We start from the raw sequence: 15347 nt of genomic DNA on the forward strand, positions 1-15347 counted from the left end.
TGAAGAGGCGGCATCCGCCTGGCAGAGCTGGTGGAAAGAGCAGCAGGGCCTGGGACAGGGACCCTCACTGCGGCCGTGACGGCCTATTTTAGATTAGAGACCGACCGATCAAATCTTTTAACATATTTTTTTATAATGACAGGGACACTGTTTAGGAAAGTTATCTTGTTGGTTTTTTTTTTGGCAAAAATTTTCTAAAAACTGTGAGTCTTGGAATAAAAGCACATCATGTCCCTCGACATAAGGAGAAGAAGGTTCTTCTTATCGCCTCTTATCAGTTTAATATCTGTTATGTCCCCTATCTGGAGACTATATATTAAATGGATTTTTAGAACAGGTAGATGGAAAAAGAGCTGGCTCTGTTCTCTCTATTGCAGTGCTTCCCAGTGCGAAAAAAAAGAAGGTTCTTCTTAAATTTGATGAGGAGAAAAGGTCAACTAAGAATACGGCAAGAGAAAACTATCCTCATGATCATCACGCTTTATAGTCCTGGGCACCATGGTATATTATAGCACTATGGGAAAGGAGCCCTATTCTCCAGTTTAATTTCACACTCATTATCTGAAAGTCAAGCAATTTAAGTTTTTATTGAAGATACGGCCTTATATAATGGGTCACAAAGGCACAAGCTAATGATATGCAATTTGGCTGCCTACGCTGCCTACAAAGCTCATCTGCGTTTTAATATTACTGTGCTGTGTCCATAGATGTGTATTGCGGTGCTGTAATAGTTTTCCCAGTAAGCAATTTGTGCCATCCAGACTGTGAAAAAAATTGCGATCTTTGAAGTCTCATTCAGCACCTGTTCTCTGCTAGTACATGGTTTAAAAACAATTATAAAAACAGTAAGGAGATTCTTTAGTTTTACTTATGTAGATTTTACAATTGCTTAGATGCTTGGTTGTCCGAGCTACCAAGTCACAAGACACACAGATACCTGCATATTGTACACCTATACTGAATGGCTACTTTATTAGACACCTAAGGGGTGGACAGGAATCTTAGGTGCAGGGGTCCTGCCAGCTCCTGCTTGCCTATTACAAGGTTCATCAGTCAACAAAAGAAGAATAGAGAATAGCAATGTGTGTGGTGTGTCCTGCTGTCTGATGTATGTAGTGAGAGGCCCAGGCCCAGGCCTCGTCACCCTTTCCAGGCCAGCCCCCAATGCAGACCCTCTTGTTACCCTTCCCAGCCTTGGCCCACCTCAGCCCACCTCAGCCCCCTAACGAGGACCCTCTCATTAACCTTGCCATCCCAGGCCCACCCCAGCCCCCTAACGCAGACCCTCCCATCGCCCGTCCAAGCCCAGGCCTGTCCCAGACCCCATTTTCTACTGTTTTCAAAATGCAGTATGCTGTAGGTGTGGTATATTGTGGGTGTTAATTTACTTTTTATAAGCCTATACATAGATAACATGTCAGTTTTACCATTGGGCGAACAACATAAACGTGAAAACCCCTGAATAAAATGCTTTCACTGCGCAAATATTTTACTGATCTGCCGCCCGCCGGCTTGCCTCTCCTAATCATTATCAGTGAAGTGGGCCGGATCCACTCGCTTCATTGTGTGAACTGACAGGTCTTTCTGTGGCCTCTATTCACTGAATTGCGGCCGCAGAAAACTGACATTTCAGTTCTTTGCATCGCTGTATGGGATCCCGGCCGGAGCATTGAAGGCAGTGTTCTACACCGTACTAAGTATGACCGTTGTTGACGATGGCAACAACGGACGTATTTTTACGTAGTGTGAACATAGCCTTAACATAAACCACACTGGCCCTCTGTGCTCCCCAATGCCAGGGCTGAATTTTATTACAAATCTATCCCTACTTGTCATGCAGCCGCTGGGTTCACACTACGTATATTTCAGTCAGTATTGTGGTCCTCATATTGCAACCAAAACCAGGAGTGGATTCAAAACACAGAAAGGATCTGTTCACACAATGGTGAAATTGAGTGGATGGCCGTCATTTAATGGCAAATATTTGCTGTTATTTTAAAACAACGGCTGTTATATGGAAATAATGACAGTTATTTACCGTTATATGGCGGCCATCCACTCAATTTCAACATTGTGTGAACAGATCCTTTCTGTGTTTTTAATCCACTCCTGGTTTTGGTTGCAATATGAGGACCACAATACTGACTGAAGTATACATAGTGTGAACCCAGCTTTAATATGCTAATCTGTACATGTAGGATATGTTCATTGAAGTGTATGTACACATCTCGCCCATATGGAAAAGCTAATGTAAACAACAGCCCCCTCCTCCCAACATTGCTAGTTCAAGTATATGCAGAGTTTAGAGCATTTATATATCATAAAACAACACCAAACAAAACGTGCTTCAGCTGAAGACCTTCCTCTTGTCTTTTGCCTAGTGAAAAGTCTCAGCGAACGTGAAGAGATTTCTTTAGTCTAGTGTAGAATCTTGTAATAAAGTGCTTAATCCCCTTCTAATCTCCTATTTGGTATGGCTCGGGTACACTCAATTTTTCTTACAGTTTCTAGCGAGAAAGAAGATTCTCTGTGTTCTCCATTCGAGGAGACAAGATGAGCTGTTTAGGAAAAGTTACTTATGTAGGACAAAGTGGGTGACCCGGTTAGACTTTGAGATGGCCACAGTTCTGAAGTTGTGCTACAACATACTGCACCAATTAACTTTAAATTACGGGCAGTCGGTTGTCACTGTGTAGCCATAGTCTGAAATATAGCCAGGTGGGAGCGACTGACCCAGATTACTTTAGCTGGCACACCACTCATATGGACATAGTGCCCCATTAATTTCTATGTCAGGAGCAGTTTATTACAGGAGATACAGTACTTATTCTTTTATGCAGTTTGATACCAAAATAAATCCCATTGACAGCAGTGGGAGCTGTATAAAAGTAGGTTTTGCTATTGTAGGGAACTTACGAAGGTACCAAACAGACCTCTTAATAAATGTTGGGCATCCGTAGCTGTCCATGTGTCACTAATAGACTTCTATGTGAATAGGATGTCCAATAAATTTACACCAGCTCCGGATGGAAATTAAATTACTTCTTTAAAGTGTCATATATATATATATATATATATATATATATATATATATTTATATATAAAAAAAAATGGGTGAATAAAACCTTTTTATTCACTTTATACCGGAGTGCCGCCTCGTATTACCTTTGCTATATATATATATATATATATATATATATATATATATATAATTATTTTTTTTTTTCAGAAATCAATAGTCCAGGTAATTTGAAGAAACTTTGTAATTGGGTTTATTAGGCAAATATGCCATTATCTGCATTCAAAAAGCCTTTTCCCAGGTCCCCCCCCCCCTCCTCTCTCTCATTCACTGACTGCTTATTATCAGGAAATCTCGACTCTTTTACATCAGTCGAGCCCTCTGTAACCTATGGAGAGGGGAGGGGGGAGGAGGGAGATTAGTCACCAGTAGACAGCAGAGAACAAAGGATTACCCAGTGGGAGCTGTACGAAAGCCGGTATTCAGAGGTCAAAAAGGTCAGTGCTGACTTCAAAGGAGAGAGCCTGGTGATGTAGCTGTAAATTAACTCTTTGTTGTCCTGTTTTGGTGCCTCATCTCCCTCCACCCCTTCCCTCTCCATAGACAACCATGAAGACAGGGGGGAGAGCTTCAAACTGCCTTTTCATGATAGAAATGCATTTTTCGGTAAATAAACCCAATTAAAAAGTTTCTTAAAACCGCCTGTACTATTGATTTATGCAAAACAAATTTAACCGACAGTGACACCTTAAGTCATACCAACTTTAAAAAAAAAGAAGAAATGGTTTAAAAATGGCAGCCACATATTTGTGCACAAATATGACTTTTTTGGCATAAATGGTTGTCTTTAAATTCATTGTGCCTCCTGAAGGTACTGCAAATGAGTGTTGGTCTCTTTGATTTGCACTCATTTGCGGCTGTAGATGGCCGGAGATTGATGCATGTAAAGGTCCCTATAATGAGAGGGTGACAATTTTAGAAATATTTTTGCTAATTTAAAAAACAGGAAAATCTGAAATTTTGCATGAATATAATTTTTCAAAACCTTTGTTATGCCACTTACAATGTAGCTCTGGGGCCTCTAAATTCTTTTGATCATTTCTGAGATGTCTCTATACTTTGATTAGAGCCTCTTGATGTAAATTTAGGTGACTGGACAGGATTTGGATAGACCCACCCCTGTCTATATAAAATATCAAAGCTGACAATGCTTATCAGAGTAAACACAAAGCCATGAGGAGGAAAGGACTGCCTGTAGAGCTCAGATACTTGATCAGGTGGATGCACAGATCTGAAGAAGGGAACAAAAAAATGCTGCATTAAAAGTTCCCAAGAGTACCGTGGTCTCCATAATTCTTAAAAAGAAACCGGTTGGAATAACCAGCACTTTCCCTAGACCTGAAAGAAGAATTGAAGGAGGAAAGCCATAGTAAGAGAAGTACACAATAACTCATTGGTCCAAACACATTGGGGGAGATTTATTAAACTGGTGTAAAGTAGAATTGGCTCAGTTGCCCCTAGCAACCAATCAGATTCCACCTTTCATTCCTCAGAGTCTTTAAAAAAATGAAAGGTGGAATCTGATTGGTTGCTAGGGGCAACTGAGCCAATTCTACTTTACATCAGTGTGATAAATCCCCCCCCCCCCATTGTTTTGGTGATGTTATAACTAAGAATTCTCAAGCTTTTCAATGTCATGACGCTCTCATGAGATAACCTGTGACTAGTGCAGTATTGTTTTGGGATGAAAGCAGCCATATTTTTCTAATCCTAATCAGCGCCTTAAAATTTTGCTTTAATTTTCTAATATATCAGAACGCCCCCTTCCTCTAGAAAAATATATAGTCTATTCATGCTAGTGAGGGATCACTACATGTCTGTGCGTAGCTTTCTATGCCATTTCCATACGCACTAGGGTATTATATATACATTTACATTGGAATACCTTACCATCCATTGAAAGGCAGATGTATTTTACAGAAACTTCCTTCCAGTCAGACTCATATACATTATAAGGCAAATATACAGGGTTTAATGTGGTTGGAGAGAGATTTTCACTGTTGCATTAGAAATACATAGCTGATACCAAATGTCTTTACACTTCAGTATGAAACGCGATAATGTCCATAATGGATCATTGTAAATGGCAAATATAAATGTATGATTCTGTAATACCACATTGCAATTTTTTAGTAGTTTTTTTTATATAACAGAGGATTTGCACATTTTTTTCCCATACAAAGCAACCTGCATAGTTTATGATGGATCATTCGGAATGATAGAACATGGAATTTCTGACATCCTGATACATTGTATGTCCAAAGATTTCGTAGCTCCTAGCATTATAATGAATCATGATGCCGGGATTTCCACATTCCGGTCTCTAGCACATCTTCTGCACATAGAATGTAATCACAGAATGTGTGAATGCCCTCTATATCTGTGTTTTGGAAGCTAATCTACAAAACCCTGTAACCTGGACAATCCCACAGTAAAAGAGAGTGAAGCATATAAAGGGGTATTCTCATGTGTGATATTTCCCTTCCCCTTTGATACAGCTCTCCTAATGCAGTCTACATTTCGCATGATGTCTCCGACTTTCCGGAGGCAGAGATGTTCAAGTCTCATTACGCTGCTGTGTCCTATGTAAGTGCAAGTGATGTGCACCTGCAGCTGTCTACAACCTGTCTGAAAGGGCACAGACCCCTTCATTCAGGATAGGGAATCCGGATGTGCGTATGGGGCCATGGAAATAAATGGGTCTGCATTTGGGGTCACTGTGATAAATTTCTCCTTGTCATCCTATACAAAAAAGGGGAAGTGGAGATTAGTGTCAAGCTGCCTCTGTTAGGATAGAAGAGGGAATCTGCAGGGAATTCAGCAAATTTCCTGTGTATATTTTTTACAGATCATATATTACCATGTGGCTTCTTGTATTATCTCAATACTGCATTGGGGCTCGTACATTTTTCACTCGTGGTTGAACACAGAAACAGTATCGTATGCATACATGTATGCTCATACGCAGGCCCCATTTGCGTCACCTTTTAGGGCTATGCTTTTTAATCTTGCACACAAAATGTATGCATTTAGGAAACAAATTAAACATAGAAGCAGACTGTATTTCAAGAATAAGACATCTAATGAAGCTTTAGGTTTAATGGGACGCTGGACTTACTGTATCTACTTACTGGACTTTCTGCTATTGGTTAGTAAACTACTTTTGGTCTATTAAAGTCTTTAGGGGGAGTTTATGAAGACTGGCGTCTCACATAATCCCCTGCCAGTGTGTGGGCATACTGGATTTATGTAGAGCAGGGAGGGGGAATCTTTAGTTCTTTAACAGTTGCCAAACTACTATTTTTATCATGCTTGGTATAATGGGAATTGTAGTTTTGCAACAATTGGAGGGCTTCTGGTTCCCCATCCTTGGTGTAGAGGCCCACACCTCTACATAAGTCCTGGCTCATTTGAGCTGCTCGTGCCCCAACACCTACAGTACATGCAAGCGTAAATGGTTGGGTGGGTGCACACTCTCTTTGCTTTGCCACACCATAGGTACAACATATTATATGTTAGAATATTTTTTTTAAAGGTATTCCAATGTATACTGGCAGTGTAGCCTAAAATTGTGACGTGATGTTTTTCATTCAATGGATGTCTTTCCCGACAATATTATATCTCTGTATCTACAAGCCACTGGTTTTGATACCTTGTCAGAGAGCTCTCTGTCACATTAATATCCCCCAGTCCATTGCTAGTTGTTCAGTGATGAGGATAATGATGTTTTTTTCCCTGTTTCCTAGTTGATTACATCCTAAAGGATCCAGAAGAGAGAGACAGACTGTTTATTGGCAGCATCCCTCGTTCTTTTCCTCATCGGGTAATTCGCGCCCCTGTGCCTTGGCACGCTTCTTACAGTGACGCACATAAGTGGAATGAGGATCACCTTTTTACTACAAACCCCATGATGTTGTCTCTGCAAGACCTCTGGATTACTGAGTAAGCAATATCACTGTGTGGTTTGAAGCTGCTTTACATACTGCTTAGAAATAGTCTGCCCTTCACTAGACGAATAAATGTTTATCAGTAGAAGGGCCTCCATATATTAGGCCCCATGCACATGGTCTATCCCATAGGACAAAACACAGAGCTGTATGGTGTTTTATGAGCCATCACATTGTGCCCTGCAAAGATGATTTCCTGTAGAATTCCTAAAAACATGGGATCCAGTGGAGCATGCAATGAGGGAAAACTTTGTTCTGTATATAAGTAAAGGTATTAGGAGATAGGGTCCCATTTAAGTATATGGGTGCTGCAGTACAGCTCCTTCACACTCTTTCCTTGCACAATGGGGAAAATAGGTATGCTAGCTGCTTACATGCAGATCTGCTTGTATTTGCACTGCAGTTTTCTTTTTAAAGTTATATTCCCCCCCCCCCCCCCTTTCTGGGTGAGGACTTCTCTATACAGCTGTGAAGCCTAAATTCTACAGCTTTCATATCTTTTTTATTACAGATTTCTTGATGCTTGGTCCAGTACAAAATGCTTTTTATCATTGGTGGATTGTGCCACCTGGGTGGTCATCCGTGATGTCATCAGCATTTAGGCCCCACCCCCTCTGCAGCCATTGGAATGGGGCATCCTAGAGGTCTAAGCCCCACCCACTATGTTGGCCCATTCCTATGAACGCCAAGGGGGTGAGGCCTAGACACCAATGATGTCACGGAGGGTGGTGTCTAAGGCGCTGATGTGGGCACAATCCACCAACGATAAAAAGCATTTTTCACTGGACCAAGCACCAAGAAATGTATTATAAAGTAAGGTATAAAAACTGCAGAATTTAAGCTTTACAGCTGTGTAGAGAAGTCCTCATACAGAAAGGGGGTGACAGTGTCACTTTAACGTTTTCATCAGTACAACCAGTGTCCATATGGACATAATAGAGAAGGGTTTCTTACTCTGTGGACTCCATATATTTTAACCAGAGAGAGATCCTCCAAATAGTTCTGAGTGACTGTACATTACATGGCACTCAAAGGGCAAAGTGTCTCCTTGAGGAGACAGCCAAAAGGTGGAAGGAGTCCTACAGCCAAAAGCCTACTGGGAAATAAATATGCAAAGTGGCTCCTAGAGCTTGCTCTCTGGTGCCATTCATTGGAGCTAGTGTCACTGCAAGTCAATGTTTAGCCCCTTTAAAGAGCCTTGAAACAAAAATGGGGAATAATAACCAAGCCAGACTCTCTCCAAAACATAGTCATTCATTTTCACTTGAGAGGACACTATATTGTACTGCAGTTTACAGATACCCAGAGTGAATATACCTGATTTATGGAAGGTCATCTCATCACTATGTGGGGACTGCAAAAGGCAAAATGATATGACATTATTCAGTACATTTGGCAAATTTATATACTGTATATCCATTGCCAACATAGTGATTTTTTGATAGGTGTGCTGCTTTGTTTTTATAGCTTGGACGTTGAGTATAATGTGAGGTTAATCTCTGCAATGCATGAGACGACATTAAAGAAGGGTCATCATATGTAAGATTTAGTGTATGACTTATAACCTTACATTTCAAATCCTTCCATTCAGAATATAGAAACATTCCTCCTGTGTGTCTCTGTATTATATTCTAGGTTTAGTGATCTGAGATTTGTCCGTACGAGAGACATGCTGTCTGGCAGCTTACCGCTGCTTCCTGCTGAATTTGAAGGGCTGGTTCAGAAGCATTGCCTAGAAGCCCGCACTACATTGCGTAATAAGTAAGTCCATTGTGCCAAAGTGTGGGCTGTATTGATATTGAATTTATGTATACAGCTAATGACGGTTATTAGCCTGCAATTACATACAACACGGCTGAGCTGTGACCACTGTTTATTATTCCTAATCTTTGATCCCGCTGCCAAAAGTGAATGTTACTCACTCCACCGTAGTGTTATTTTGCTGATTATAACCCATGTAATGCATAGTATAACTGACACAGCTCAGTGTTAACATGGCTACTAAAATAACGGAAACGTGTAATATGTTCTTTAAGTCACACAGAGATATTTGCCGCTACGGTTTTGTTTACCAAGGCAGTGCTGAAAGGGATTGTTCATCATTTTTTATGTTGAATCATCTGGTGGCAGAAAGTGTCAGAGATTTGTAAATTACATCTATTAAAAAATCTTATCAGCTGCTGTATGTCCTGCAGGAAGTAGTGTATTTTTTCTATTCTGACACAGTGCTCTCTGTTGCCACCTCTGTCCATTTCAAGAACTGTCCAGAGCAGCAGCAAATCCTTATAGAAAACCTCTCCTGATCTCCAGGCTGGAAAGAATACAATTTCCTGCAGGACATACAGCAACTGATAGGTACTGGAAGACTGGAGATTTTTTAAAAGAAGTAAATTACAAATCTCTTCCACTTTCTGGCACCAGTTCATTTGAAAGAAATTTTTTTTTGTGAACTCCCCCTTTAAAGCGTAACTGTCATTTCAGGGTCATTTTTTTGAAAACATTAAATATCTATAGTACAAGCGATTTTAAGAAACTCTGTAATAGGTTTTATGTACTAAAAGAGTTTCCTTCTGTAGTGAAAAAGCAATCTCCCAGCCACCCCCCTCACATCAAATGAAGCAGGATTTCTGTCTCCATTATGTGGCTATGGAGAGGGGAGGGGCTGTTAGGAGTGACTGAGCACGGAGCAGTCCTGCAAAGCACAACACCCTGCAATCTTCTCTCAGTAAGTTCCTAGATAAGCACTGACCTTTCTGACCCCAGAATCCTGTGGTTTGGGTGCCCACAGAGTCTACAAACAGCTGACCTTCATGTCACCTCTTCCTGCTCCCTCATCTCCCTCAGCCCCTCCCCCCTTCATAGGCTTACAATGGAGAGAGCAGAGCCCGTCTTCACTGGCTTCTCTGTAATGAAGACGTGTTTGCCTGATAATGGAGATTGCTTCTTGAGCACAGAAAGTGGCTTTTTTGGCTGATAAAACCTATTACAGAGTTTCTTAAAATCGCTTATACTACTGATTTCTGCAATAAAAAAAAAATATGAAGTTACGCTTTAAGTTTACTACTATAGCCCTGTATGGAATAACCCTAACTAAGGCAGAAAGGTTTGTTGGTGCCCACACCCTGACACCTAGAACCCCCTTACCACATGGCTTGAAACTGTTTTCTCTAGTGGACTGGCACAGGACTTGTTATTACTACCATGTTTACAAGAATAGTAGGGAAATGACACATGTGTGGAGTCAATAAAGGATTCTGGACAGTGGAGTAAAGGTCGTTTTACATGGGACAACTGTGGGCAAGGAACATTGCTAGAAACACCCCTTTAGCTCATAATGGTCTCATGCAAAAAGGAAAAACACTTGTTTGTCGGCCGATAGCTTTTTTTGTTGGTAAAATTTATCACTATCAACCATGAATCTCTCTGTGTAAACAGTCCACGAGGTTAATCGTGTCTTCTAAAGACACTGCAAAGGGGCAATGATTTGGTGCTCGCCTGTGTCATTGCACAGCCCCATATTGGGCTGTATAAAAGGACTTTTGGTCAGTTGCATAGGCTTATGTGGATCATAGTAAAAAGACACCCAATGATGGTTGCAAGCAGCCCAAATTTTATAGTTTATTGGGTTTATCCCAAGAATATTGTTTATTACTCATCCCCGATCCTGCTGTACAGCTCCAGCACCCACAGCAACGCTATCACCCTATTCCACAGTCCCTGCGGCCTCCTCCAGAGACCAGGGACCTCTGTGTGCAGTCTGGGGGGGAACGTGTGTGCCTGGGGGCAAGAGGGGGAGGAGGTAATAAATGTCTGATTGGTGGAAATCCAACCTCTGGGAAAACCACTGCTTACAAGGATGAGGGTCTCTTGTTTCCCCGTTGGGACTAGAGCAGCCCCCCTTCTCTCACTGGAGAGTTGAGGCCAATTTTGAGTTTTGCAATGGAGCCCTGTGTTCTGCATATATCAGATATAGCTAACTTATGCTGCATCTAGGGCAAGGATTCTGTTTGGGGAGGTACGTCAAATGCATCATGCTGGGAAGTAAAATGGCTGGGGTTAAAACAGATATGGATAGCACATTTTGTTATTTTATCACAGTTGAAGCCTAGGATAACCCCTTTAAAGGAGAAGTTCCCGTATGTATACTGGTGATTTGTATAACTTTTGGGGGGCAATACAATATTTTAATAAAAACTTTTGCCGGACTTCTCCTTTAACATACTGCTATGTCACAACTATTCGGCCATGTAGAAGACACAGGCAACACATGCATTGTTATATGGTTCGGTATTGTATTTGGTCACTTTGGCCTGATCTGAGGTCTCTGATGTTTGCAGATGGATACCATCATGTGCTTACCTTTTTAAATCGGAGAAAGAGAAGTGGATCTATTTAGTCCCACAGAATGAGAACGACTCCACCATTCAGATTCAAGAGTTTTTTGCATGTGCCTCCTCTCTGATGTCTCTGCAGCTACGTAGGATGGTCATCGACTCTCTGCAGGACCTGCTGGATTTTTTTACAATACACAAGGTAAGAAGGAGAAGAATGGGCATCTTTCCTGGATGTCTTGAGGCAAATGGGAACGCTGCTCATTCAGCTATACACTGTATGTTGAATATTAGTACCAGATACAAGGTTAAAGTCACCCATCACTTCTTTATGTTCACCTGCTCTTCATTATACACTTCACAGATTGTGCCCTATGGGTTTATTATAAACCTTAGAATATAATGTAAAACATCCTTGGGGTATTAGCCTGACTGCTGAAGCAGGGACGGGATTGGAAAGAGCATGCGAAGCTAATAATTACATCCTTTAGGTATAAGAAAGAAACTACTTTCTGTGCGGCGGTAATGGATATTTTGCATCAGGATAATTGCCGTTCCTTTATTCCTGGCTTTCTAGTACTAATTAAGTTACATCTTGTGCCTTCAATCGATACATAAAATGGATTCTCCTTTGTGCTTGAGTCCAGATTATCGAGAAAATACCTGTTAGCGGTACTTTTTATGTTTGATTTTCTGATTCTTGGAAAAGTAAAGAGTATGATTGCTATATGGTAATAAGAAAAGTAAAGTAGTTTTTTTTTTTAGAAATCATTATATGGATAATCCCTAAAAGGTACTTGAAGGACTACTCTATTGTCGCTCTGCACAACCTTCACGTTGTAGCAAGCTCTAACAGCACCTATATAATATAATAATATACCATATAGGCCGGGTTCACACACGGTAAAATAAAAGCTAAATACGAATGTAATTTTGGGTGAAAATAAAACATGTGAACAGATATATCTGTTCAGGTGGTAAATAATGTGCATGTTCATTATTTGGATGGATGGTTTTGCTTTCTTGTGTCCTCTTTGGTGAGGGTTAAAGGGATTTTCCAGCTAGAAAAAAAATATTTTAAATCAACTGGTGTCAGAAAGGTATATAGATTTGTAATTTGCTCCTATTAAAGAATCTCCAGTCTTGTATCTCCAGTCCAGTCTGAAGTGAGAGGCAAAGCGTGGTTTAAGCTCCACTAAAGGCCCTTTTCCACGGTACGATAATTGTCCTGTTGAATAGAACTCAATGATCAGCCCCCCGCAGCTCTCTGCGCCCCCCCCCCCGGACTCACCCACTCGCTGCTGCCGCATACTACACGCAGCAGCGAACAAACGAGACCTGATAGCAATCGTTTGCTCCTCTTGTTGGCCCGTGGAATAGGGCCTTAAGCCTCTCTTAGTGAAGTTTATAGAAGAGGTTTGGTGGATAGACGCATGGCGGCAGATCAAATCACAGGGGGAGATCCCGCCACTAGATCACCACGGATGGGCTAAAGAAGGCATTTAAATGCAGCTGTCAGTTATCTTAATTAGCGGGAGTGGGGATCGGCCTGCGCCCGCTAATAGCTGCAGTCCCTGACTGGTCATAGCAGCTGGGAGTGGCACAATTCAGGGAGGAGTCTTGGCCCGACCCCACTCTGAATCTCCACAGTGAACACATGCTGTACAGGTACGTCATGTGTCCTTAAAGTGAATGTACCATCAGAACGGCAGTGGCGAGGGGAAACCAGTTCCGCTGTCGTTATTTTGAACCACAGCCTGGTTCCCACGTACGGTGCCATTCTATTCCCAGACATTGGCCAGGGTTGAAGCACTGGAGGCGGACCAGCTCACCCCCAGTGGGAGGAAACCCCCACCCCTCTATAATGCGGCTTCATTAGAATCAATTTTCAGCAGGAAATTGTGTATTCTCTCCATTCTGACACCACTGTCCGTGACATGAACTGGCCGGAGCAGTAGCACAACTCCATAGAAAACCTCTCGTGCTGTCCAAACTGGAAAGAATATACCACTTCCTGCAGGACATACAGCATCTGATAAGTACTGAAACACTTGAATTTTTTAATAGAAGTAAATAACAAATCAGTTAATTTGAAAGATTTTTTTTGCTGGAGTATCCAGCAAGGCTGACCCCTATCACCACTGACATCATGTGTTGGTTGTTGTTCTAGACAGCCCCATAGACCTTATACCGGTGGCTGAATCCGCTGCAAATATAAGTCTAAGGTGTATGGGGACCTTAAAGAGGTATTATGTAGTTCATGGGTCTCCAAACTGCGGCCCTCCAGCTGTTGCAAAACTACATTTCCCATCATGCCTGGACAGGCAAATCCAAATCTTTAGCTGTCCAGGCATGATGGGAATTGTGGTTTCGCAACAGCTGGAGGGCCGCAGTTTGGAGACCCATGATGTAGTTCATATCTGATCTGGGTTACACAGAATCTCCATTTTCCACTTTGCAGATACAAGCTTCTATAGCCACTATGATTGTTGGCTTAACTTTTCTGTCAGTAGATTTGTAGTTCTTACCTGAATACAGAGCAGGACTCTATAAGTCTTGTGTCCTCGGTTTTCTGTTAAAAATATATCTGCTGCAGATCCAGTTCACAGAGTGTTCAGCGATCCCTAAAATTAGTTGTGGAGAGTCGCGGTCCCCGAGATATGCTCAGATGACAAGGCTCAGACAGGTAGACGACATTTCTCTAACAGAGGTCTGAGGCCATTTACAATACAAACGCTCGTAGGTCTGAAAGAGTGGCTCCGGAGTATAAGACAAGACATTTGCCATTTGTATTGTTTAAAGGACATCTCCGGCGAATAGGGGAAAAAAAACTCCAAAAACTAATTTCTATGCTTAATGAGTGTGTCTCTGCTTGAAATCCTGCCATCCCAGGACCCTGCCGCATGACACTAGCTGTGTTAATTTCTCCCCTTGTTCCTGGTTCAGCAAGCTAGCGTGCACTGACGGGTTCCAAGATCCCTTTCCCTCAGTCCTGCCCACTCTTTCAAACCTCCTGCCCCTCCATTCATTGGGAAACATGAGAACAGGGACAGAAATATAAGTAACATACATTAAAGGGGTAGTGCGGCGCTAATCATTTATTCACAAAATAACACACATTACAAAGTTATACAACTTTGTAATGTGTGTTATGTATGTGAATGGCCCTCTTCCCCGTGTTTCCCCCCACCCACGCTAGACCCGGAAGTGTTGGTGCATTATACTCACCGCATTCGTGTCAACCCCCGTCCGCCATCTTGTGACAATGACGTCGTCTTCGGGAGGCCGGCCGAACCGCTCCATCTGTCCCTAATGCCGGCCCGCCCCTATGCCGCGTCATCAGCTGCTCAGCCGCGATTGGCTGAGCATAACTGTGTTGTCCTCCTCAAGATTGTTGCTCCTGCATTAATCCTCTTTAGGTATTTGTAGAGACCCTTTGAACCTATGTGAATCCCAGGTTAAGAAAATATTTTAAATACTGTGACTACATTTAGATGTATAGTGGTTACTTGGTTTAGGAATAACTTGGATTAAGAGCGCTTTTCAAGAAGAGCTCACAGTTTTTCAAAATTGTAAATTGGTTTAAGGCCCTCTTCACACGTCCGGAAAAACCACCCGGATTTACTATCAGAAAATCCGGGCGGATTTCCGGACCCATAGAGTTGTATTAGTCGCGGACACTCTTCCGGATTCCGGCAAAAATAGGACATGTCCTATTTTTGTCTGGAATTCCGGCCCGGACGTCCCCATAGAAGCCTATGGGAGCCCGGGAACACGGGCACTTTCCTGATGTACATCAGGAAAGTGCCCGTGATTCCGGATTGGTTGAGAGCTACACCGGACCAGCCCGAACCTCAGGGCAGCCCGCCGCGTGAATCCCCAAGCCCACACCCCACCCTGGACCTCTGCACTCCACTGAGCCCTGCACGCCGCCCGCTCTCAAACACCGACGCCTCCCCCCCACCCCGGAACTCACCATGACGGGAGTTG

The 15347-nt window shown here is 42.2% G+C and overlaps 1 protein-coding gene across 2 annotated transcripts in view; it reads left to right on the plus strand.

Moving 5' to 3' along the window:
* DNAH3 (dynein axonemal heavy chain 3) overlaps positions 1-15347 on the plus strand; it is a 257207-nt gene that overhangs the window by 72566 nt on the left and 169294 nt on the right. For both annotated transcript variants that reach the window (XM_069983790.1, XM_069983791.1), the window contains exons 7-9: positions 6826-7021; positions 8662-8787; positions 11364-11559. In XM_069983790.1, coding sequence (XP_069839891.1) covers positions 6826-7021; positions 8662-8787; positions 11364-11559 — 518 coding nt within the window. The remainder of the gene's footprint in view (positions 1-6825; positions 7022-8661; positions 8788-11363; positions 11560-15347) is intronic.

This window comes from Dendropsophus ebraccatus, chromosome 9 (genome assembly GCF_027789765.1).
Source record: "Dendropsophus ebraccatus isolate aDenEbr1 chromosome 9, aDenEbr1.pat, whole genome shotgun sequence".
Taxonomy (NCBI): Eukaryota; Metazoa; Chordata; class Amphibia; order Anura; family Hylidae; genus Dendropsophus; species Dendropsophus ebraccatus.